The sequence below is a fragment of the Stenella coeruleoalba genome (assembly GCF_951394435.1).
Source record: "Stenella coeruleoalba genome assembly, chromosome: 3".
Lineage (NCBI taxonomy): Eukaryota > Metazoa > Chordata > Mammalia > Artiodactyla > Delphinidae > Stenella > Stenella coeruleoalba.
The window spans coordinates 31,432,170-31,457,397 of NC_137148.1; the positions used below are offsets into that span (position 1 = coordinate 31,432,170).

General features: G+C 42.4%; 1 protein-coding gene across 1 annotated transcript in view; it reads left to right on the plus strand.

Annotated features, from left to right (window-relative positions):
* Positions 1-25,228, plus strand: part of EGFLAM (EGF like, fibronectin type III and laminin G domains) — a 173,406-nt gene that overhangs the window by 30,666 nt on the left and 117,512 nt on the right. The window contains exons 2-4 of the mRNA XM_079915676.1: positions 19,311-19,420; positions 20,603-20,686; positions 23,728-23,754. Coding sequence (XP_079771802.1) covers positions 19,311-19,420; positions 20,603-20,686; positions 23,728-23,754 — 221 coding nt within the window. The remainder of the gene's footprint in view (positions 1-19,310; positions 19,421-20,602; positions 20,687-23,727; positions 23,755-25,228) is intronic.

Consider the following 25,228-nt stretch of genomic DNA (forward strand, 5'->3'; position numbering starts at 1 on the left):
CAAAGAGGGAAGAAAAAGTTTCTTGCCTCTTCGGCAGGTGCAGACTTTTCCCCGGACTCCCTCCCAGCTAGCCGTGGTGCACTAACCCCTTCAGGCTGTGTTCACGCCACCAACCCCAGTCCTCTCCCTGCGCTCCGACCGAAGCCCGAGCCTCAACTCCCTGCCCCGCCCGCCCTGGCGGGTGAACAGACAAGCCTCTCGGGCTGGTGAGTGTCGGTCGGCCCTGATCCTCTGTGCGGGAATCTCTCCGCTTTGCCCTCCGCACCCCCGTCGCTGCGCTCTCGAGGTAGGTTCCCTCTATGCCAACTTTCTGAAGAGTTTTTATCATAAATTAGTGTTGAATTTTGTCAAAAGCTTTTTCTGAATCTATTGAGGTGATCATATGGTTTTTCTCCTTTAATTTGTTAATATGGTGTATCACATTGATTGTTTTGCATATATTGAAGATTCCTTGCATCCCTGGGATAAATCCTACTTGATCATGGTGTATGATCCTTTTAATGTGTTGTTGGATTCTGTTTGCTAGTATTTTGTTGAGGATTTTTGCATCGACGTTCATCAGTGGTATTGGTCTGTAATTTTCTTTTTTTTGTGACATCTTTGTCTGGTTTTGGTACCAGGGTGATGGTGGCCTCGTAGAATGAGTTTGGGAGCGTTCCTGCCTCTGCAACTTTTTGGAAGAGTTTGAGAAGGATGGTGTTAGCTCTTCTGTAAATGTTTGTAGAATTTACCTGTGAAGCCATCTGGTCCTGGACTTTTGTTTGTTGGAGGATTTTAATCACAGTTTCAATTTCATTATTTGTGATTGGTCTGTTCATATTTTCTATTTCTTCCTGGTTCAGTCTTGGAAGGTTATACCTTTCTAAGAATTTGTCCATTTCTTCCAGGTTGTCCATTTTATTGCCATAGAGTTGCTTGTAGTAATCTCTTAGGATGCTTTGTATTTCTGCGGTGTCTGTTGTAACTTCTCCTTTTTCATTTCTAATTTTATTGATTTGAGTCCTCTCCCTCTTTTTCTTGGAGTCTGGCTAATGGTTTATCAATTTTGTTTATCTTCTCAAAGAACCAGCTTTTAGTTTTATTGATCTCTGCTATTGTTTTCTTTGTTTCTATTTCATTTATTTCTGCTCTGATCTTTATGATTTCTTTCCTTCTGCTAACTTTGGGTTTTGTTTGTTCTTCTTTCTCTAGTTTTTTTAGGTGTAAGGTTAGATTGTTTATTTGAGATTTTTCTTGTTTCTTGAGTTAGACTTGTTTTGCTATAAACTTCCCTCTTAGAACTGCTTTTGCTGCATCCCATAGGCTTTGGGTCATCGTGTTTTCATTGTCATTTGTCTCTAGGTATTTTTTGATTTCCTCTTTGATTTCTTCAGTGATCTCTTGGTTATTTAGTAACGTATTGTTTAGCCTCTATGTTTTTTACGTTTTTTTCCCTGTAATTGATTTCTAATCTCATCACGTTGTGGTCAGAAAAGATGCTTGATATAATTTCAATTTTCTTAAATTTACGGAGGCTTGGTTTGTGACCCAAGATGTGATCTATCCTGTAGAATGTTCCATGCACACTTGAGAAGAAAGTGTAATCTGTTGTTTTGGGGTGGAATGTCCTATAAATATCAATTAAATGTATCTGGTCTATTGTGTCATTTAAAGCTTGTGTTTCCTTATTAATTTTCTGTTTGGATCATCTGTCCATTGGTGTACGTGAGGTGTTAAAGTCCCCCACTATTATTGTGTTACTGTTGATTTCCTCTTTTATAGCTGTTAGCAGTTGCCTTAAGTATTGAGGTCCTCCTATATTGGGTGCATATATATTTATAATTGTTATATCTTCTTCTTGGATTGATCCCTTGATCATTATGTAGTGTCCTTCATGTCTCTTGTAACATTCTTTATTTTAAAATCTATTTTATCTGATATGAGTATTGCTACTCCAGCTTCCTTTCGATTTCCTTTTGCATGGAATAACTTTTTCCATCCCCTCACTTTCAGTCTGTATGTGTCCCTAGGTCTGAAATGGGTCTCTTGTAGACAGCGTATTATATGGGTTTTGTTTTTGTATCCATTCAGCGAGCCTGTGTCTTTTGGTTGGAGCATTTAATCCATTCATGTTTATGTTCCTATTGCCATTTTCTTAATTGTTTTGGGTTCGTTTTTGTAGGTCCTTTTCTTCTCTTGTGTTTCCCACTTAGAGAAGTTCCTTTAGCATTTGTTGTAGAGCTGGTTTGGTGATGCTGAATTCTCTTAGCTTTTGCTTGTCTGTAAAGCTTTTGATTTCTCCTTCGAATCTGAATGAGATCCTTGCAGTGTAGCATAATCTTGGTTGTGGGTTCTTCCCTTTCATCACTATAAATATATCATGCCAGTCCCTTCTGGCTTGTAGATCTTCTGCTGAGAAATCAGCTGTTAACCTTATGGGATTTCCTTTGTATATTATTTTTTGTTTTTCCCTTGTTGCTTTCAATAATTTTTCTTTGTCTTTAATTTTTGTCAGTTTGATTACTGTGTGTCTTGGCATGTTTCTCCTTGTGTTTTTCCTGCCTGGGACTCTCTGTGCTTCCTGGACTTGGGTGGCTATTTCCTTTCCCATGTTAGGGAAGTTTTCAACTATAATCTCTTCAAATATTTCCTCAGGTTCTTTCTCTCTTCTCCTTCTGGGGCCCCTATTATATGAATGGTCTTGCGTTTAATGTTGTCCCAGAGGTCTCTTAGGCTGTCTTCATTTCTTTTCAATCTTTTTTCTTTATTCTGTTCCGCATCAGTGAATTGCACCATTCTGTCTTCCAGGTCACTTATCCGTTTTTCTGCCTCAGTTATTCTGCTATTGATTCCTTCTAGTGTATTTTTCATTTCAGTTATTGTATTGTTCATCTCTGTTTGCTTGTTCTTTAATTCTTCTAGGTCTTTGTTAAACATTTGTTGAATCTTCTCAATCTTTGTCTCCATTCTTTTTCTGAGGTCCTGGATCATCTTCACCATCATTATTCTGAATTCTTTTTCTGGAAGGTTGCCTATCTCCACTTCATGTAGTTGTTTTTCTGGGGTTTTATCTTGTTCCTTCATCTGGTACATAGCCCTCTGCCTTTTCATCTTGTCTACCTATCTGCGAATGTGCTTTTTGTTCCACAGGCTGCAGGATTGTAGTTCTTCTTGCTTCTGCTGTCTGCCCTCTGGTGGATGAGGCTATCTAAGAGGCTTGTTCAAGTTTACTGGTGGTAGGGACTGGTGGTGGGTAGAGCTGGGTGTTGCTCTGGTGGGCAGAGCTCAGTAAAACTTTAATCTGCTTGTCTGCTGATGGCTGGGCCTGGGTTCCCTCCTTGTTGGTTGTTTGGCCTGAGGCAACCCAACACTGAGCCTTCCTGGGCTCTTTGGTGCGGCTAATGGCTGACTGTGATAGGGCTCACACCAAGGAGTACTTCCCAGAACTTCTGCTGCCAGTGTCCTTATCCTCACAGTGAGACACAGCCACCCCCCGTCTCTGAAGGAGACCCTCCAACACTAGCATGTAGGTCTGGTTCAGTATTCTATGGAGTCACTGCTCCTTCCCCTGGGTCCCGACGTACACACTACATTGTGTGTGCCCGCCAAGAGTGGAGTCTTTGTTTCCTCCAGTCCTGTCGAAGTCCTACAATCAAATCCTGCTAGCTTTCAAAGTCTGATTCTCTAGGAATTCCTCCTCCCGTTGCTGGACCCCCAGGTTGGGAAGCCTGTCCTGGGGCTCACAACCTTCACTCCAGTGGGTGGACTTCTGTGGTATAATTGTTCTCCAGTTTGTGAGTCACCCACCCAGCAGTTATCGGATTTGATTTTATTGTGATTGCGCCCCTCCTACCATCTCATTGTGGCTTCTCCTTTGTCTTTGGAGGTAGGGTATCTCTTTTGGTGAGTTCCAGTGTCTTCCTCTTGATGATTGTTCAGCAGTTAGTTGTGATCCTGGTGCTCTCACAAGAGGGAGCACGTCCTTCTACTCCGCCATCTTGATCCAATCTCCTTTTTCATTTTTTTCTCATCTGATCTTTATGATTTCTTTCCTTCTGCTAACTTTGGGGATTTTTTTGTTCTTCTTTTTGTTCTTGTTTTTTTGTTCTTCTTTCTCTAATTGCTTTAGGTGTAAGATTAGGTTGTTTATTTGAGGTGTTTCTTGTTTCTTGAGGTAAGATTGTATTGCTATAAACTTCCCTCTTAGAACTGCTTTTCTGCATCCCATAGGTTTTGGGTCATCGTGTTTTAACTGTCATTTGTTTCTAGGTACTTTTTGATTTCCTCTTTGATTTCTTCAGTGATCTCTTGGTTATTTAGTAGTGTATTGTTTAACCTATATGTGTTCGTATTTTTTACATAATTTTTCCTGTAATTGATATCTAGTCTCATAGCGTTATGGTCAGAAAAGATACTTAATGTGATTTCAATTTTCTTAAATTTCCCAAGGCTTGATTTGTGACCCAAGATATGATCTATCCTGGAGAATGTTCTATGAGCGCTTGAGAAGAAAGTGTCTTCTGTTGTTTTTGGATGGAATGTCCTATAAATATCAATTAAGCCCATCTTGTTTAATGTGTCATTTAAAGCTTGTGTTTCCTTATTTATTTTCGTTTTGGATGATCTGTCCATTGGTGAAAGTGGGGTGTTAAAGTCCCCTACTATGATTTTGTTACTGTCGATTTCCCCTTTTATGGCTGTTAGCGTTTGCCTTATGTATTGAGGTGCTCCTGTGTTCGGTGCATAAATGTCTACAATTGTTATATCTTCTTCTTGGATCGATCCCTTGATCATTATTTAGTGTCCTTCTTTGTCTCTTGTAATAGTCTTTATTTTAAAGTCTATTTTGTCTGATATGACAATTGCTACTCCAGCTTTCTTTTGTTTTCCATTTGCATGGAATATATTTTTCCATCCCCTCACTTTCATTCTGTATGTGTTATTAGGTTTGAAGTGGGTCTCTTGCAAATAGCACATATATGGGTCTTGTTTTTGTATCCATTCAGCCAGTCTATGTCTTCTGGTTGGAGCATTTAATCCACTTACATTTAAGGTAATTATTGATATGTATGTTCCTATTACCATTTTCTTAATTGTTTTGGGTTTGGTTTTGTAGGTCTTTTCCTTCTCTTGTGTTTCCTGCCTTGAGAAGTTCCTTTAGCATTTGTTGGAAAGCTGGGTCGTGTAGGCTTCCTAATGGAGGTAACTAGTGCCTGTGTTCTGGTGGATGAGGCTGGATCTTGTCTTTCTGGTGGGCAGGACTGTGTTCGGTGGTGTGTTTTGGTGTGTCTGAACTTATTATGATTTTAGGCAGCCTCTCTGCTAATGGGTGGGGTTGTGTTCCTGTCTTGCCAGTTTTTTGGTATAGGGTGTCCAGCACCGTAGCCTGCTGGTCGTTGATTGGAGCTGGGTCTTAGCGTTGAGATGGAGATCTCTAGGAGAGCTTTCTACATTTGATATTACATGGGGCTGGGAGGTCTCTGGTGGACCAATGTCTTGAACTCAGCTCTCCCACCTCAGAAGCTTAGGCCTGACACCTGGCTGGAGTACCAAGACCCTGTCAGCCACATGGCCAGGTACGTGGGGAGTTTCTTGCCTTTTGGGAAGTCTGAGGTCTTCTGCTAGCATTCAGTAGGTGTTCTGTAGGAGTTGTTCCACGTGTAGATGTATTTCTGATGTATTTGTGGGGAGGAAGGTGATCTCCACGTCTTACTCCTCTGCCATCTTGAAGGTCCCCCAGGGTGGTTAGTTTTTATGGGCTGCGTAATTTCATAGGCTAGTGAGTAGGAGGATTATTCCAACTAATTTGCGGAAGAGGTGAGATTTCCAGGAATTGGGCTGCCCCCCAAGTTTTGACCTTGTGTGGTGGCCCTGGAACTGTCATGGTGCCTATGCGTGTGTCATTTAGATGCTATTGTATTACGATGAGCACATAATGAGGCTCAAGGTCTACTGAAGGTTGAACCTTCTGCCATCTTGGGCCTAGTTGGTTCTAACCAGTTTTGTCTTGTCCTATGGCTGTGTCATTCTTTTAGAGGTTGTGCCCTGCTCCCTTCCCTCCTATTTCACTTCCATACCCTCTTTGGAAAGATGACCATGTTTCCTGCAGCAGATCCCTGCTGCTTAGGGTATCTGTATCTCTATCTGAGGTCTATGTTTTTAGACCTCAGATTGGGAATGACCCACAGGTCTCAGTGGGTCTCTGACCTAGAGCAAATGTCCTCTGGTCTCAACCAGAGATCTAGTGATGGAGATGTGACCCATTCTTGCCACCATGATTTCCTTTTTCTAGCAGTCCTTGTGGTAACTGGGGTACCTGGGAGAGCAAATTCAGGTGTGTGGCTAATTTGGGGGTGTTAGTACAGTTTGATAGGAGGCTGAACTAAGGTAACGGCAGTAGCACTAGAAGGAAGATGTGGATTTATTCAGTCAGTCATGTAGTCAATCAGACAGCTAATATTTCTGTAATGCCTATTATGTTCTAGAGACTACTATAGGTGCCGAGGATAAAGGATGACCACAAAAGGCCTGGCCCTCATGGAGCTTACATTCTATGGTCTATTGGGGGCAGCATGGTGGGTGGTGTTGTATCTTGATAAAGATGCTCCCAGATTTTTGGACTGTGGGGAACGTGGGAGAGGAGATTTGCAGACTGAATATGGTTTTAATCTAGAACATTTGAAGTTTGAGGTGTCTCTGAGCCATCAAGGCTGAGACGCTTAGATATCCAGGGCTTACTTGAAAAGATACACTGGGCAGGCGCTTGGAGATACTGTGGGAATGGATGAGACCACCTGGAAGAATGGGACTCACAGTAGGGCTCAGCCAGGGGCAGGTGTACATCAGGACCACCTGGGGAGCTTCTTCAGACTCTGGGCATCAGTGTCCTTGACCCAGACATTTAGAGATTTTGAAATACCCCATATGGGCATCCTCCCTAAACTACCACCATTGAGATGTCCTCTAAGGGGAATGTGATTACATTGAAGCAACAAAAAGGGTTGAGAGTTACTGGTACAACCTGAGAGGAGGCCAGCGTCCAACTGAAAGCCTCGACAGCTTCGTGAAATTTGGAAGTACCTGTGAGAAGCTCCAAAGCTGCTGGCTAGGGGCTGAACAGATAAGGCTTTAGTGTCAGTTTTTTCACTAGCTGCTGAGATCTCACACGGCGCTTAGCTGCTCTGAGTTTTAATTTCGCCATCATTAAAATCAGAGGGTAGGCCAAAGCAGTGGTTCTCACCCTGTGGTTTAGGAACTAGCAGCTCCAGCATCCCCCAGGAGCACGTTAGAAACGCACATTCTTGGGCCCCATCTCTTACCTCCTTAATCAGAAATTCCAGGCAGGGCCAGCAATCTGTCACTCCAGCCTGTCAGGTGATTCGGATGCTCCCAAACGTCAGAGAACCGCCGGACGAGATGAATTCGGAACTCCCTTCTAGCTTCAAATCTTCTGCTCTGTACTCTTGTCCAGACGCTTTGGTCAAGTTTCACAGTCTAAGTCTCTTTGTCCCTCTCCCCTGTTAAATGACCTTAGCATTTAATCATTGTTAATAATGAATCATTGTAAAATGATTTAAATGATTTCTGCTTGTGGTGGGGAGGATACGCACATGTGTGTGTGTATGCCTGTGTGTGCACGCGTGTGCACGTGTGTGTGGCAACAGGAGGCTGGCGAGTGGAGACTCAGCCTTCCTGCTTGCTTTTTCGGATGATGTGGTCAGAGTGAGCCTGCCCCGGTGAAAGCAAAGAGTCACAAGGTGTGGTCGCGCACAGTAGGCGCTCAGAGGCTGGTTTGGGCCTTAACCCTCTGTCACACACCTGGAGTTAGGGGAGAGCGGGGCCTCGAAGTCCACCGTCTAATGGTTACTCCAGTAGGTTGCCAGCTCCAGCTCTCTGGTGCTGCCGCTGTCTCCAGCGTCCTTCTCCATTTCTGGCATGTGCGCTTTATTTGCCTTGCTGACCGTGACCAGGAGCTGCTGTTAGAGGCTCTCAGCTAGATTTCCCTTCGCTGGAAGTCCGCAGCTGGGCCGGAAGGACTCCTCTGCAAGATCCCCTCACAACCCAGCTGAGCCCAGTTTATGAAGCTGCGTGATGCTCGAGCTGGGCCTGCCCCCGATGCTAGTGCCTCTAGAGCAAGAGTTCAAATGGACACCTACCTACCACCTGTAAAAACTTACGATTCATTCACAAAATAAACAGTTAGTTGCAAGATTTTCTCTCCTTCCGCCTTGACAAATATACTTTCATAATGACCTGGAAGACCAGGTTCAAGTTTAGATTTCTCAGCCTCCCTGAATTTCCACTTTGAAAGAGGCCCTGTGGACAGGACTGGTCCCTGAGGCCCGGTCTGCTGCCCTGCTTGCTCTGCCCCTCCCTGGAGGCTGCGCCTGTGCACACACGTGGGCACCGCAACCAACAACCCAGCTCCGTCCGCTGGCCGTCCTGGCACACAGCGACCCACTGGTCACCCCATCACTGAGGGTGCACACACCGGCAGCACAGGTCCCCCTCAGGACAGACCGAGGGCAGAGACCACTGCGGACCAGGACGCAGGCTCAGGACTCTCCAGGCAGGGAACCCAGGGTCTTGTGTGCTCAGGGAGTGGTCCACGAGCGGAGGGGCCCCAGGCTCTTCTAGGCATGTCCTCCTGGCCTGGGACACACACTCCAGCCAAGGGGCATGGTGTGGCCAAAGGGGGATCCAAACTGGGTCTTCTAAATCAGGGCCCACGTTTGTCTGGGTCTAATTGTGCCAGGAACCGCTCTGAGTGATTCTCTTCTCTGTCCCCTTTAGAGTTCTGTGGATGCTTCCCCACGTGCTATGCAGGGAAGTATGAATGTCAGAGTAGGAGGGACGTTAGAAATCATAGAATCCAGCCCATTGGTGAGCAGACGAGTAAATCGAGGCACTGCACGAGGGTGGATGACATTCTGGAAAGATGCATTACTCCCTGGAATTGTACTCTGGAGTGGTGGATTGTGGAATTGCGTGCTGGAACGGTGGATTTCAGAGGGAAGTATGATTGTGATGTGGACCATAAACCCCCCACTAAAAGAAGCCGGGAGGGCTCTGCAAGACATTTCATGCTGCCCCTCAGTGTCTGAGAATTTCCTGAATCCCTAGGTCACTAGAACAAATACTGTTCTGTGTCTTAAACCCACATTTTTACTACTGCCTTGAAGGCATCACCTTGAAAGTGGCTCTAGTGGCAGATTCTGGTTACATATTCATAGTGCTGCTTTAGTAATATTAGTTGGAGCAAGCTTCAAAAAGATGGAAATAAGGTTTTTTTCCTGTTCAGAATTTCCTGATTATTTTTAGTTAGTCTGGGCATTTTCCATTGCATCAGTGAATATAACTCTGTTCGTTCCATGAAAATCAAATAACTAAAAAGCGAGCAATATATTTCTGTCACAGATGACATTTTTGTTTGCATTTTGGAGTGTTTTTATGAATTGGATTACAAAACTAATTGAATCGGAGATGAATTTTACATAGGAAGTTGAAGTATTTTATGAAATAAAATTACTGTAAGAAATTGACTTAATCATTCAGAAGTTTCTAATGCAAAAACACGGTTTTGAAAACCCTCCAAAGAAGAAAGCCCAAGAAGACAGCTCCCTCATGGCAAAGAAACTCACTTGTTATTTATTTATCTCTTAAGAAGTATGGCTTTTAGCTTATCAGAACACAGCTTCGGGATGGAGTGTATAAATGCATTATACTAGTTTTAAATGCTACAGTTCTTCAAAACTAGTTTTTTATTGCGTAATATATAATCCGACATTCTAACCATAGTTGCTGAAATATGAGTTATTTTTGAACTTAACTGCTTAAATCTTGTTTAGTCCACGTGTAAGTGGCCTACCACTTTGATTTTTTTTTAATGTTGAGGAAGCACTAATACGTTTTTATATCATAATAGATAAAAATCCCAGAAGACCTCAGTGTTATAACTATTATAAACATTTTTTTGCCTCTTTAAGAGTTTTTAGAGAGAGTAACTTGGGCTCGACTTGCCCTGTCAAATGACTGGACTTTCTCCTGATGACTCAGGGGTTGTAGACATGTGAGGAAAGTCTCTTTAGTTTCACTCCTCATCTTTCATTCCCTAGCTGGAAGAGACTGAGAGAAATGGTTTGCTTGGTTCATTCCGGTTGGGACTACACTCCGATGTCTCTTTATCTCCAAAGCTGATACCAGGCCAAGCCTCAGACTTCCCAGCTGGTTTCTCTGGGCTTTCCAGGTCTGCCACCACCTGTCTGGAATCTGTCTCCAGCTCAGAGGGGGCCCTACTGGGTGGTTTGCTCCTGCCTTCAGCTTGCCCGCTCTATAGATACTCCAATAATCATACAATGTCTGTATAAATACTGTGCTTGCCCTGCAAATACAGCTTCAGATGGCCCCCAGCTGGAGACCTGCCTTTCCTTCAAGGACACCCCAGACAAACACACAAAGAGAAGAATGCTGTGCTCGCGATGCAAATATGCCGTAAGACAAGGCCTCTGATGCTTCTTCCGAGGAGGGTGCAGGCTGAGGGAACTGTGGGAGGGAAACCATATCCCTTAGAATCTGGAAAGGCCAGAGAAACCTTGGGGGAAGTCTTGACAAATGGCAAATAAGTTCCATTGCGAGCACAGCTCTGAACAGTTGGTGGCGCTGCTCCAGGCCCTGGGTTGAGGAGGTTTCCGAGGCCTCCATGAATAGGAGAGAATGGACTTCCATGTGATCAATTTGATGCCGAGGGTGACTTCCAGGTTTCTGGACGTCATGGTGGATGATGATACCATTTACCAGAACAGGGATTACTGGAGGGGCTCAGGTTAAAGAGAAAGATGATGAATTCACTTTTGACCTGTTGAATTTGAGAGGCCCGTGTGACATCTGGGTCCACTTGGCAGTTGGGTACATAGACCTGCCCTCTGGAAGAGAGGGCCGGGCTGGGGAAATGGAATGGGGCGGGGGGACGGGGGAGCCCACCAGCATATATGCGGTAATGACTGGCAGGGATGAGAGCACCCAGGAAGAGAGTGTAGTGGAGCTGAGAAGAGGACGTTTGGCAGAATCACCAAGAACACAAACTTTAAGGGGTTGAGAGAAGATCATCTCTTCTTTGTTACTACTCACTATCTCTATCTCCTGCCCCGTTGTTAAGATCTTACATCAGTAGACTCTAGACCTCAGTTTCTTCATCTGTAGAGCGGGAATAATGTCTCCTTCCTCTATCCCATACTCTTATGAGGATCAGTTGATTTCTGGTGACACGTGGTGGGTTGAACAAACATATTTACTACCGGTCCCTAAAAACCCCCACTAAAATGCTTGTCAGCTGGGGCAAAGAGCGTTAACCAGCAGGACAAAAGGATCAGCAGATGGCAGTGATGAAATTTTGGAAACTGAAATGCCCATGGACAAGTGGCAATGTATTTAGAAACCAAAGAATGACGGTTGCTAAGCCAGCAGTGAGGGGAAGACCAGAAGCTGGCTAATACTTGAATAGTGCTTTAAAATACACAAAAGTTTTCTTCTCTCTCTCTCTCTCTCATTCTCTCTCTCTTTTTTCTCAGATCTCTTTTTCTCTTTAAAGGAATAAATCTTCAAGTAGAAAAGATACTGATACATTGTATGAATAAACCAGTTTATCCCTTCCTTTACCGGTGGACAATTATTTCCAGTAAAAATATTAAATAAGAAATGTGCAGATAAAATCAGAGTACACAAACTCACATGGGGATAGGACATGTAACACCAAATGGTTGTTACCTCTGGAAGAGAGGAATGGAGAATGGCGTTTCAGCTATATTTTATCCCGTCCCCCAACATACATACATTTATTTATTTCCAGCTTTATTGAGATATAATTGACATATAACATTGTGTAAGTTTAAGGTGTACAGTGTGGTGATTTGATACGTAGAGAAATGATTACCACAGTAAGGTTAGTTGACACATCCATCACTCACATAGTTAGCATTTTTGTGTGTGTGTGGTGAGAACATTTAAAATTTACTGTCTTAGCAACTTTCAGGTACTATTAACTATAGTCATCTTGCTGTACCTTAGAGCTCCAGAACTTACTTATTCAATTTATAACTGAAACTTTGTATGCTTTGACCACCTTCACCCACTCTCCCTGCCCACCCCCTCTACCGTTTCACCTTCTCCCACCTCTGGCAACCACCAATCTACTCTCTGTTTTTTATTATGTTTGGCTTTTTTTGTATTTCACATATAAGTGATATAATATGGTATTTGCTTTTCTCTGTCTGACTTATTTCACTTAGTATAATGCCCTTAAGTTTCACCCATGTCATCACAAATGGCAGGATTTCCTTTTTCATGGTTGAATAATATTCCATTTTATGTATATGTGTGTATATATCTATATCTACCACATATTCTTTATTCATCCATCAATGGACACTTAGTTGTTTCCACATCTTGGCTATTGTTAATAGTGCTGCAATGAACATGGGAGTACAGATATCTCTTTAAGATCTTGTTTTCATTTCCTTCAGATAAAGATAACTGCCCAGAAGTGGGATAGCTGGATCACATAGTAGTTCTATTTTTAATTATTTGAGTAACCTCCAGACTGTTCTCTGTAGTGGCTGTACCAATTAACATTCCCACCAACAGTGCACAAAGGTTCCCTTTTCTCCACATCCTGGCCAATCCCTGTTATTTCTTGTCTTTTTGATAATAGCCATTCTCGCAGGTGTGAGGTGATACTTCCTTGTGCTTTTGATTTGCATTTCCCTGATTTGTGATGTTGAGCACCTTTTCATGTATCTGTTGGCTATTTATTTGTACATCTTCTTTGGAAAGATGTCTATTCATGTTCTTTGTCCATTTTTTAATCATATTATTTGGTTTTTTGCTATTGAGTTGTATGACTTCCTTATATACTTTGAATATTAACCTCTTATCAAATATATGGTTTGTAAAAGTTTTGTCCTATTTTATTTCTTTTTAAAAAAGATTTGAAAATTCACATAATAATAATAATTATAGCATTACATGTTAATTATTTTGAGAAAGGGAAAAGAAAATCTTCCAATCAGTATTCAAGGACACCTGAATGAGTATACTATAAAGGCAGCATGCTCAGAGCACTGGCTTCCCCACCAGCTCTAGTCTAGAATCTTCATGAAGATGTGAGGCCAGGACCATGGTCATGACCCCATCTCTCCTCCCCTATACATCGTGAGATCTGGCTGGGCCATCCTCTAGGCCTTCATGTCCTGTGAGGCCCCGTGTTGATGCCCCCTTGGGACATAATTGTGAGATGTAATTTAGAATCAGAACTGTCGAGAATTGAGGGCATAGGGAACAAAAAATTGGGGGAAATACTGTTCTAGATTATGGCCAGCCTCCAAAGTAGGGCGGAGCAAGAGAGTGCCTGTTCTGTGTGCTTTATAATATCAGGTCCCCCCGTTAGTGCTTCAGTCACTGTTGATTGACAAATCTGTGTGGCACTGTTTTCGGCAGCAATAGCCTCTTTCCTGGACACCTTCATTTTACTGTGATAGTTGACTTGTGATACGGGCATATTATTTTATGCAGGTACATTACCTTTGGTTAAGAGCTAGTAAATCTGCTTCATTAATTACAAACTATTTTTAACCTTACTGTTAGATTGAGAGACAGACAACAACCATGAGACGACGCAGCATCCCCTAAACCGCCTGGTGTAAACTAGTACAAACGCTTCATGAAGCGTTATTTTGTAGATTTCCTTTAGTTCTGAAGGAGCCTGGTCATACAGGCGCCCATGCAACATTTGGTCTTTGAATATAAAAATACTTTCCCAGGCAATGTTTTCAAATTATGAAAAATAATATAATAACAATCTGTAAAGCTTACTAAATAGAAGAAAACAGGAAAAAATCATCCTTAATCTCAACTACTTTAATGTAACCATTAGCCTTTTACTCTTGCCTTCCAGTTATTTTGCAAATGAGTATTTCGTATGACTCTAATAACAGTATTGATGGTAATTGGGTATACTTTTTATTTAACACTACATCCTAATTGTTGCTACAGAGTGATACAAGCCTCATTCTTAAACTTTTAATTTTGAGATTAATTTAGATTTATAGAGTTGCAAAAATAATAGAATTCCTGTCTTTTACCCAGTTTCTCCTCATGTTAACATATAACTGTGGTACATTTGTCGAATCTAAAAGATTAACTAGTGCTAGTACTAACTAGTAATAGTACAATATTATCAAATAAACTACTGACTATTTGGATTTCGCTCATTTTCCCACTATGTCCTTTCCCTGTTCCAGATCCTAAGAAACCGTAACGTGTTTAGTCACATCTCATTTTTGATGTTTGTATAACAGTCCATCTTGGTCATGTACTATTATTAACTTGACTTTTGCCCTGTTTCTAAATATTTAGATTGCTTATGGTCTTTCCATATCACAAGTGATCCTCTGAAGAACATCTTCATGCCAGCAGCCTTCTCTTCTTTTAAGATTCTTTCCTCACGACAGACTGTAATCCCACCTCAGAGAGTCCAAGGGAAGGAACGTACTTGTGGCTCCGGATATTACTGCATTTTGCCAAGTTGTCTTCCACAATGCCTGCGCGCATTTACTCTGCCATAAGTAATTTTCTGAGACATTTATGTACTCTTGTCAGCATCAGTTACTATCACTTAAACATTTTTGGCTAATTTAATAGGTGAAAATGACATCTCAATTTTAAGAAGTTGTATTTATTTGATAACTAGCAAATTTGAATATTTTGCCATGTGTGTTTATCAGCTATATTTTCTCTTATGGGAGTTGTCCCTTCATATTTTATTTGTGTATATTTTATAAACATATTCAGGGCCTGAACGTTTTTTCTCAGTATGTATGAGTTTTATAATAAAGGGATCCCTTGGCCTGCATTTTGCTGCAACAATTATTTACCTTTTGATCTGTTGTTTTTATTTTTTCTTTTGTAATCTTTGAAGAGCATAATGAAGTTTTATGACATGGATCCATCACTTTTGATTTATTTTCTTTAGCACATTTTTTTTTTGCGGTACGCGGGCCTCTCACTGCCGCGGCCTCTCCCGTTGCGGAGCACAGGCCCCGGACGCGCAGGCCCAGAGGCCATGGCTCACGGGCCCAGCTGCTCCGCGGCACGTGGGATCCTCCCGGACCAGGGCACGAAGCCATGCCCCCTGCAGTGGCAGGCGGACTCCCAACCACTGCGCCACCAGGGAAGCCCTCTTTAGCACTTTTAAGCTTACAAAGGTTTATCTTCAAAAAAAAAGTATCCGATTTTAAAATTCAATTCTTTTAGATAATTTGATTTCCCATCTTTAACCATTTGATTCATCTGAGATAGTTTTGGTGTTTGGCCCAAATGTCTGACCTGGCTACCTCTCACTCACCAGCTGCCGACGACCACACCTCCTACACCAGCAGCAGTCACAGCTGCCTTTGTGATCCTAGATGAGTGGATGACACGCACCCCTCCCCTGCGCTGCCCAAGGCAGAATCCTTGGAGCTTTCGCGACTCTCATTCATCACCCCACCCACATCTACTCAACCGTGGAGCTCTGTTATGTGGTGCTTCCCCCGACTCTTTGAGGAAGAGTGTATACTGCTCCCTCTGCTTGAGACACTTCTCCATCCCCACTTTGTTGCATTCTTATTAGTCCGCCAGGTGGAGTCAGGTGTGTCCTTGCTGTGTGCCACCAAAGTGCTCCATCCTTCCCTTTATGTTCCTCGCACCCAATTGTAATGTCCTGCTAACTTGTTGGTGGTCCCCTGTGTCTCTTCATTATTAAGGTAGCCTCACCGACTAAGCCAGTGCCTGATACATATAGGAGCTCAATAAATATAGGTGTTAGGTGTGTGAACGATTGAATAAATGAAAGAGTATGCCGATAAAAATAGAAGTCATATCTAGCTGTGTTCCCGCAGGGCTTGATTAGAATACTTTCTTAGAGAATATGAACATAAAGGGGATAGTGTATTAGAATTCAGACTTTTCATGGTACCAGCATGTCACGGATACTGTGGATTGGCTTGTCCAACATCCATCTTACCCTCCTTTTAGGTGTCATGACTGTAATGCAAAGGCTGGAGAAATAAAAACATTTCCCAGACTGCCTTGCAGTCAGTATTCTGGAGGTAAATTAGGTCCCGCCAATTAGATGCACTCTTAGGACTTACAGAAGGCAGGAATGGGAGGGAGGCCACTTTCCGGCTGCTGTCTCTCCTGCCAAGCAAGGCCATCCAGACATGACAACTCATCATTCCAAGGTTCACCACCACTTTCGCGTGTGTCTGGAGGCAATTGTAATGGTAAGAATGGCAGGATCAAGTGTGAAGGCTGGGGTTTCTTGGTTTTGAATCACTGCAATAGCGAATTAGCTAGTTATCATCTATCTACCTATTATCTCTCTCTCTTTCTCACCTATTTATTTACATATTTATAAAATAGAGCTAATGGAGACTCCTGAATTCCAGTCCCCTAGTCTTTCCACCAATTTTGTAACCATGTTTCTGCTTAAAATACCTAGAGAGTTTTCTGTACTGAACAGATCCACAAGGGATACAAGGACTGGTTTCCCACTAACTGACCCAAGTAGCCCAACTTGATAAGTTGTAATTTTTCCCAAAATGAAGAGAGTAGTGTTACTCCTAGGACCTAGGATGAGTTTGTGCTTATTGGTTATTCTGTGGTCTGTGAGGGTTCTGTAAATCATTTCCACTATCTTTTCCCCCATTCCCAGCTTCCTTTGAGATTTTGATAGCATAGACCCCCACTCAGCAATAAAACTGCCCAGTAATAAATAATTATACAGCTGGACCCAAATGTAAAACTACACAGGAAAAAGTATAGGTAAATGACTCAGATCTTTGAACATATTAAGTGCCCTTTTAAATCAGTGGGGGAAAAAAAAATAACGCAATTGAAAAATGTACAAAACACATGAAGGGAGGAAGAAAAATAGCCAAAGAAGATATTAAAATATTCCTCTTTCTTTCTTATCAAAGTAGCAACGATTTTAAAGTAATACTCAGATCTGGGGAAGATGTGTTCCTTATACTGGGCATTCTCATACACCTCCATAAGCTTCTAAATTGGTTAATTTTCTAGATGTAAGTTTGGTTATATTTATAAAAATCTTTAAAACATTCATTCTCTGGATCAACAGTTTTCAGCCGGAGTCAGTTTTGCCTGCCGTGGGGCATTTGACAATGTCTGGAGATGTTGTTGGTTTCCACAACTACAGTTGGTGGGTGCTACTAGCATCTAGTGGGCAGAGACCAGGGATGCGACTCAACATCATCCTACAATGCACAGGACAGCCCGCATGAAAAAATATACAGCCCGAAATGTCAGTAGAGTGGAGGTTGAGAAATTCTGTCTTAGACACAAAAATTCTGCTTTGAGAATTTACCCAAATGAAAAAATTGAATGTACTTCAAGATTCATTTATTAAATCCTTTTTGGAGAGCAAAAAGTCAGTAGCTATTAAAAATTAAGATGCATATACTCATAATTTTTAATAGATATCCATCCTAGAAATGCTCGGACTTTTGTGCATGAAAAGGCACACACACAGATGTTCTTCTCAGCCTTATTTTTAACAGTGAAATTTTGGAAACAACCTAAATGTCAATGACTGGAGTAGCAGTTAATGTCCGTGCATGCTCTGCATAGCAGAGTATTTGGCCATCCCACTGCCCACTACTCTTTTCCTATGATCCTGTCCTCCTTTGGGAAACTCCTGTACAGTGGATAGGCTTGGTGGAAGAACTATTTCCGGGACTCCATTCATCCTGTCCGTTTACAGTTTGGAAACCAGAAAAAACTGATCTTTCCTCTCTGATCCTTTGGTCACATGACATGTTTGTCACATGACATAAGTTTGGCCAATCAGATGGAACTTTAAATCTTGAACCAAGGCAGAGCCAGAGAACAGTTGAAGATCAAATCCCTGAGTCACAGCACTGGTGGCAGTGGTAGGTGTCTATGGCCGTTACTGCCGATTGATGACACTGAACCTCTGTTACTTGGTCCACCAGAAAGGCCTTCGATTTTGTTATTGAACATATTGGTGGTGGAAGGCCCCAGCAGTAGCCCAGTAAATAGACACATTAGATCTCTGTGAATTGCAAACAGAGTATCCCAACTGATATGCTGGAGAATTATACACAGTCACTAAAAAGAAAGATCATCAGGACATATTAGTAAGTGGAAAATCAAACTGAAGAACACTCGTTCACTGAAGGAACGTTTATTGAGCTCTTCCATTTATTAGTCTCTGTGCTCTGAACAGGACATACCTAGTTGCGGCCCTCATGGAGCATTATTTAAAATAGCAAAATGTCAGAAATAAATTGTGTCTAACAATAGTGGAATGAGATACACTATAAATTATGGCCCAGGCATTATATGGAAGAGCTAACAGCCATTAAAAATAAGAATAATTATTTTGATTAGTAAATACGTACTATCAGTTTATATATATATTAATATTTATATATATACACTATATATACTAAGTCAAATAAGAATATTTATGAATATATATTGAATATATATAATATAAATATTATATGTAATGAACACAATAAACAATTAAAATTATATATACGTTATATAAACATATGTTTGTGTGTGTGTGTGTGTGTGTGTATATATATATATATATATATTTCAAAAAATTCCATGTAACCAAAAGGAGGTATGCTATATAAAAATGTTGGCAGGACTCATTTTTGAATGATGGAATTTTTTGTTTTTGTTTTCTAAATTTTGAAATCTGCGTATGTTGTTTTTATAAACATAAAGTTTATTGTTTATAACCATAAAATTATTTAAGGTAAGAATACAGTAAAACATTTGAAATTTCCTAACCCCATTTTATACTAAACCGCATTTTTGAAATATTCAGCAATAAGAATATACGAGCTATATAAACAGAATCTATATAACATATCTATAAAACATATATGTTACTGAGTAAACCAAAAAAAATTCACTATCTTGCTTTAATACATTCCAAGCACCTTGGTCTATGCTGCCCTGAATCTCCCTTTGCTGGTCCTTGAGGTATTAGGAGTTACAGAAGGGACTGTGGGCGATAGCTGGGCTGATTTCCCTCCCATTGCAGGTTTGGGAGGGGGTCAGTAGAGGTCTGGTGAGGTCAGCTGCCACAGGTGTGGCCTCCTGGAGAGATGTCTGCATTTCTGGCCTGTGAAATCATCTTTAAGTGTGCTCTCCATCTGTAAGCACACACTCTTATATCTCGTGTCAAGTGTACTCAAGGTGGGATGTGTAACACCATCTCTTTTCTTTTGGCGCAGGCAAGGTGGGGCCGCCTCTTGATATCACGCTAGAGGCGCTGAACTGTACAGCTTTCAGCATCCGGTGGAAGATGCCAAGGCACCCTGGGAGCCCCATCATGGGGTACACTGTGAGTACCTGGGCACGGGGATTTCTGTAGTGGGTATGCTGGGGTAACTGTTCCTCCTCCCCATCTCCTGTATACGGCCTCCTGATACCAGCCCTCCCGTGTGGGGCTTCATTCTCCCTCCGTGAAACCAGAGATGTTTCCCTTTAAGGGCATTTGTAAGTGCCCTGAAAGTCAGTTGGCTCTACTGAGTCCTTGCCCTGTTCCGGGATGGGAAGATATAAACTCAGTAGAAGACATGCTTCCTGATCTCCAACTGCCCACAGTTAAATTTGGAGACTAAAGCAGAAACATGGGAAACAATAGAGAGTCACTGTCCTATTTTGTCAATAGGACAAAATAATGTAAAATCTGAATGAAAGTGACCGGGTGGACAGGCAAAGTGGAGAAGGGAACAGAGAATGCATTCCTACCTCCGAGAGTTTACAAATGGACCCTTTTTCAGTTTACCAAAATGTTTTCTTTGAACAGTGTTTTTAAAAATGAGTCAACTTTTAGAAGTTAGGATTGGGATTGATGTACATCCACTAATATGTATAAAATGGATAACTAATAAGAACCTGCTGTATACAAAAATAAATAAAACAAAATTCAAAAATTCCAAAAAAAAAAAAAGAAAGAAGTTAGGAGATTTCAGATAATTACTTGAAAGGCTGAAATCTCTGGGCCTATCCAGAGAGCTGGCCACCCCAGGCTCACCTTCCTATGGGGCGCTAAGCCTGCTGGAGCTGAGCTGCCCACCGGGATGTAAACCCCCCATAAGACCCCAGACCCACCATTCCCTCCTGTCTCCCCTTCACCAAAGGAGAGAAGCCATGTATCATGACCCTTGTCCTGTTGTCATCTTAAAGTAGAGAAATGGATTTCTAGACTCAGGTAGAATCAAAAGTGGGAAAATGAAAGATTACCTGAGAGAATCATGGTTTCGGGGAAAATACTAGGCGCCGGGTCCAGCCCTCTCCATTCCACTTTACTCCGTGTCTTCCTCTGGGTCTCTGCAGGCTTAGGAGTTTGCAACCCTGGCCAGGTATGTCTGATGTTTGCTGACAAGGAAGTAGTGTGAGAGAGGTGAGGCAGCGCGCCTCAGGACCCGCTGTGGTTGTGAGTACAGTTCGAACCACAGGCCCTTGGTCTGGTGGAGAAGTGCTGGCCCCGCTCTCACCCGGATGTCTGCATCTTTTCCAGGTCTTTTACTCTGAGGTCGGCGTAGATAAATCCCTGCAGGAGCGGTCCCACGGTGTGCCACTCGGCCTGGATACCCTGACCACGGTGAGTAGCTCCACCCTGGAAGCCTCCTAAAAGCACATCCCTGGTTGACATTTCATTGATATTCGGAAGGATTTCTAATTTGGTGTGTATATGTGCTGATGAATGTATAATAATAATAATAATAGCAACAACAATGAAAACTAATGTTTGTATAGTCCTTTGGAATTTAGAACGTCTTTCGTGGCCATAAACCCATCACGTGCATGTGTATCTCCAGAAAGGCAGCCATATGAGGAAAGCTTCCAGAAAGGCAGCTTCCATGCTGGACTCAGCCCGCCCCATTTATCCTGCGAGAAAACAGCTATCTTACAGCTGTTTTCTCCCCTTCTTTTCTCCATAAAATTCAATGCTGATTTTTTTTGAAATCCCAATAAAGCTTTATAAATAAATATGACACATTTGTATCTTCTCAGCTCCCTGGAGACACAATGCAGAAGGTGTAATTGGAAATGTATATTCAAACGGTGCAAGTTGTTTATTTTTCTTCCCCAGCCGGCATCCTGTCCTTCCACTAACCAGTTGCTGGCTCTTCATCTATTTCTTTTCTGTTTCCTGTCAAGGTCTCTTGGGGTGAATTTCTCTGCCTTAGGAATATTCTGTTTTCTTTTCTTTCGCTCTCCGCCTCCTTCCCCGTTCTACTACAATTATTCTACAGGCTAGAGCCTTTCTAATTGCTCTACAAGGAGTTAGCATCAGTGCCCAGAATACCACAGCTACAATGGTGGTGGAGGAAGAGGTGGTGTTTGTAACTCCTATTTAGTAAATGCCTGCGGGGCGCAGCATCTAGAAGCGTATTTGTCATCCGTGATGAGTAGCTGTCACTTCCTGAGAGTCTGTTACCTGCCAGGCACTCTCCCTCATGCTTTTACATTTGTTCTTCCATTTCGTCTTCACGACTATACTGTGACCTCATTTTCCTGACAAGGATGCTGAGACTCAGAGAGGTGAAGTAACGTTCTTCAAACCGTACGTTAGCAAGTAACGGTTGACTGTAAGCCCAGGGGAGACTGAATTCTGGGTCCCGCTCTGGCTATTTTTACCAAAGCTCTCATGACTCAAAGAAGAGATGCACGTGTTGGGCTTATTTGTATTTTGCATGGTGCTTTTATTCTCAGACTTCTGCTTGAGTACCCCTCATTTGCCTCAGGAGCGCTCAGCCCCAGCCTCTGTGGTTTAGTCTATCCTGAGGTGGGGAGATCGGGTTGGCTGCACCTAGGCCACCACCGGTTGGGGTGCCATCTCCCCTTGACGGCACTGGAACTTTCAGCGAGCCCCTGGACCCCACCGTGGGGCTGACGTCATCCCTAGCGGCGTTCCCGGCTGCCCAGCCTCCTGTCCTGCAGTGAGTGTGGCTCACGCACAGCCTGTGCAGAGAGGGCACGGTGCTGGTGACAGGGGTCCTGGACCCCGCACGGTGCCTCTGAAATCAAGATCCTGCCCCGTTACATGAACCCGGGCCCGACAGCCTGGCATTTCTGGGAAGGCCACTGCAGTGCAAACAGAAAGCAGAGGCCAGGAAGGGAGACAGGCACCCTGGGCTTCCAGACCTCCTTCCTCCACTTGCAGGTTGGGTAACTTTGGCCAAAGCTACTTAAACTGTCTAAACCTCAACTTTCTCCCATGGAGGGGGTGTAATAATTATACTGTTGTGAGTGGCAAATAAAATTGTGCATGTAAAAGGCTTTAGTAAAAAGTAAGAAGCCATGTAGATGTTAGTTGTTATTCCTGATGACTGTTGCCTTTATGTTCAACATATTCTCTCCATTAACTACACCGAGGTGTTAGAATATGCTAGCAAATTACAGCATTTGATTACCTTGCCGACTTCAACAAACTTGCATGGTTGCTACTCTCCACCCAGCACGAGATAACACACTGTCGCTGTTCTTGGGCAGCTTTTGGTCTCGTTGAGAAAACCACATTTACATTGATAAAACAATTAGAGAGCAACATGAGACCGGATGTCATTTACATGCAACTTACTAGACAGACTGAGGTTTTGAAGATGGAGAGCTTAGTATAGGAACAAGTGGTCAAGAGGTAAAAGTGGGGGCTGAGAATTGAAGCAGGGGCAGTTTCTGGAAAGGCAGAGGAGAGAGAGGGTCATTCAAGTCGAAAGGAATGGTTTGAAGCGAGGGAATGAACACATATGTGTGTGTACATGCTCGTGGGCTTGTGTGTTTGGGCAGAGGGGCAGGGGAGGTGCAGAATACAGAGCATGGAGAGAGGAAATGATGACTAGACATAAAGGCAGCAAGTCAGGAAGGGGGAGGGGAGCGGTCTGGTACAGCAGAGGGGGCTCTGGATTTAGATGACTCGCATTCAGATTCCTGTATGACGACAAACCAGCTGGGTAACCTTACTGGGTCTCAGTTTCCTCATCGACAAAACAGGAACCGGAAAAGGAGCTATAGCACGTATAGCGTATCTGTGGTTCCCAGCCTGTGTGCTTCAGGGCTCTGCAGCAAACTCACAGGGGCCTTGTGGAATATTTGAACTTTGCACGGGGAACAGAAACATCTGTGTAAATTACTACTACCAAATCTTTTGGGTATAACTATTGAATAACTGGAACCGTTAGGGATTTTTTCTAGATTAGAGGTGCTGTAAAATAATACTGCGATACTAATGGTGCCATGAACAGAGAAAGTTTGGGAACCTCTGTACTCCATCACATCATCCTGTAGCATCCTACAGACCTCAATCTGTCTAGTAAGTTGCATGTAAATGACATCTGGTCTCATGTTGCTCTCTAATTGTTTTATCAGTGTAAATGTGGTTTTCCCAATAAGACCAAAAGCTGCCCAAGAACAGCAGCTTTTAATGTTGTGGGCATTAAACAAGATCATTGTAGAACCCTCAGCACCACATGCGGCACAGAATAAGAACTGAGTGAGTGTTCAAGAGAAATCACATTGCCAAGGTGTGTGTTTGCTGCCCTTGGCTGTACGTGGTGGAAGGGCAGCTACTCTACGAGTTCATTTTAGTTCCTGCAACCTTTCCTTTCCTTTTCATATTGTTTTGTTTTTTCTCCTCTCCAGGGACGATTGGATCATCAGATGATTTTTGTAAGTATGCTTTCGAAAAGTTAAACCCTTGCCCCAACCCTGGATTCAGGGGGTCTCTTTTCATCAAAATGTTGATTTTTCTGCGTCTCCCTTGCTGATTAAGGCCCACGGAGAGTGCTTGGTTCTAGTGGAAGCAGCAGTCGTGGAGCATACCGGGTGAACTTTTAATCATTTAGAAAGAAACTGTTTTATCTCACATGGTAGAGTAAGGTTAAGAGCAACGTTTTGTTTGTTTGTTTGTTTGTTTTACTTTCGAAAGGAATTTTGTTTTTGTGTGAAATCCAGATTTCTTTTTTCTCATCATACATTTTCTTTCTTGCTAGGTGTTTTTCTTTTTTTTTTTAACATCTTTATTGGGGTATAATTGCTTTACAATGGTGTGTTAGTTTCTGCTTTATAACAAAGTGAATCATTTATACATATTCAAAAAGAGTCATGTACCAGAATGTTCATTGCAGCTCTATTTACAATAGCCCGGAGATGGAAACAGCCTAAGTGCCCATCATCGGATGAATGGATAAAGAAGATGTGGCACATATATACAATGGAATATTACTCAGCCATAAAAAGAAATGAAATTGAGCTATTTGTAAAGAGCAACGTTTTTAAAGGTTGAAGTAATTTAAGTTCTGTTCCAAGACGAGGTGAAAAAGGTTGAAAAGGAGAGAAAATATTTCAACTAGCAAGCCCCAGTGTGAGGGGAGCTCCTTCACCCGCTTTTCCTTCTTCTTTCCTCACTGCCTCTAACAATCTTAGACCTTCTCAATGAGACAAAACCGGTCACCTAAACGTGGTTGATTGACTTTCTGGAAGAATGCCGAACAGAGGATTGGTTCTGTTCAACTGAAGAAATGACCAAAATAACCTGGTGGATTATGTGGAATCCTGATGCACTCTTTGACAGTCTGCCTATATAAAGGCTTCTGATTTGATTAGCATTTGACACTTAACCTTTTCTTAGAAGAACAACCAGCAGGTTTCATCCCGGAAAAATAAACAGTAAAACAAATCAGGACAATTTGGTGATGTTTTAGAGTTAGAAATAGAAATGGATGCTTAAACTGGTGGTCTTCAACACTTTTTGATCATGCATACCGTCAGTTAAAAAATATTTGAACATATACCAATATACGTATATGTATGTATTTGTAAATTATACATCTGCTACTCTCTCTATATATGTGTACATTATAAAATCCCACAGCATTGTAAAGGAGGAGATAAAATAGAAGTAGAAAGTTCTTATGTTTTCTTCCAGCATCTCAGTAGGCTGCCTTGCTCTCTCAGGGGGATGCACCACCGCCCTGCTTTGGAGTCCACTGGTCTGGCTGACCCACAATAGTGATTCTATTTGGGTCTTATCCAGGGTTAAGGGATAAAGCAGACAGGAATCATGAGACTTGCATCTAGTCCCAGCTCTGTCACTAGAGCAAGGGTAACTGTGGGCAAGGTCACTGAACCCCCTTGAACCTCT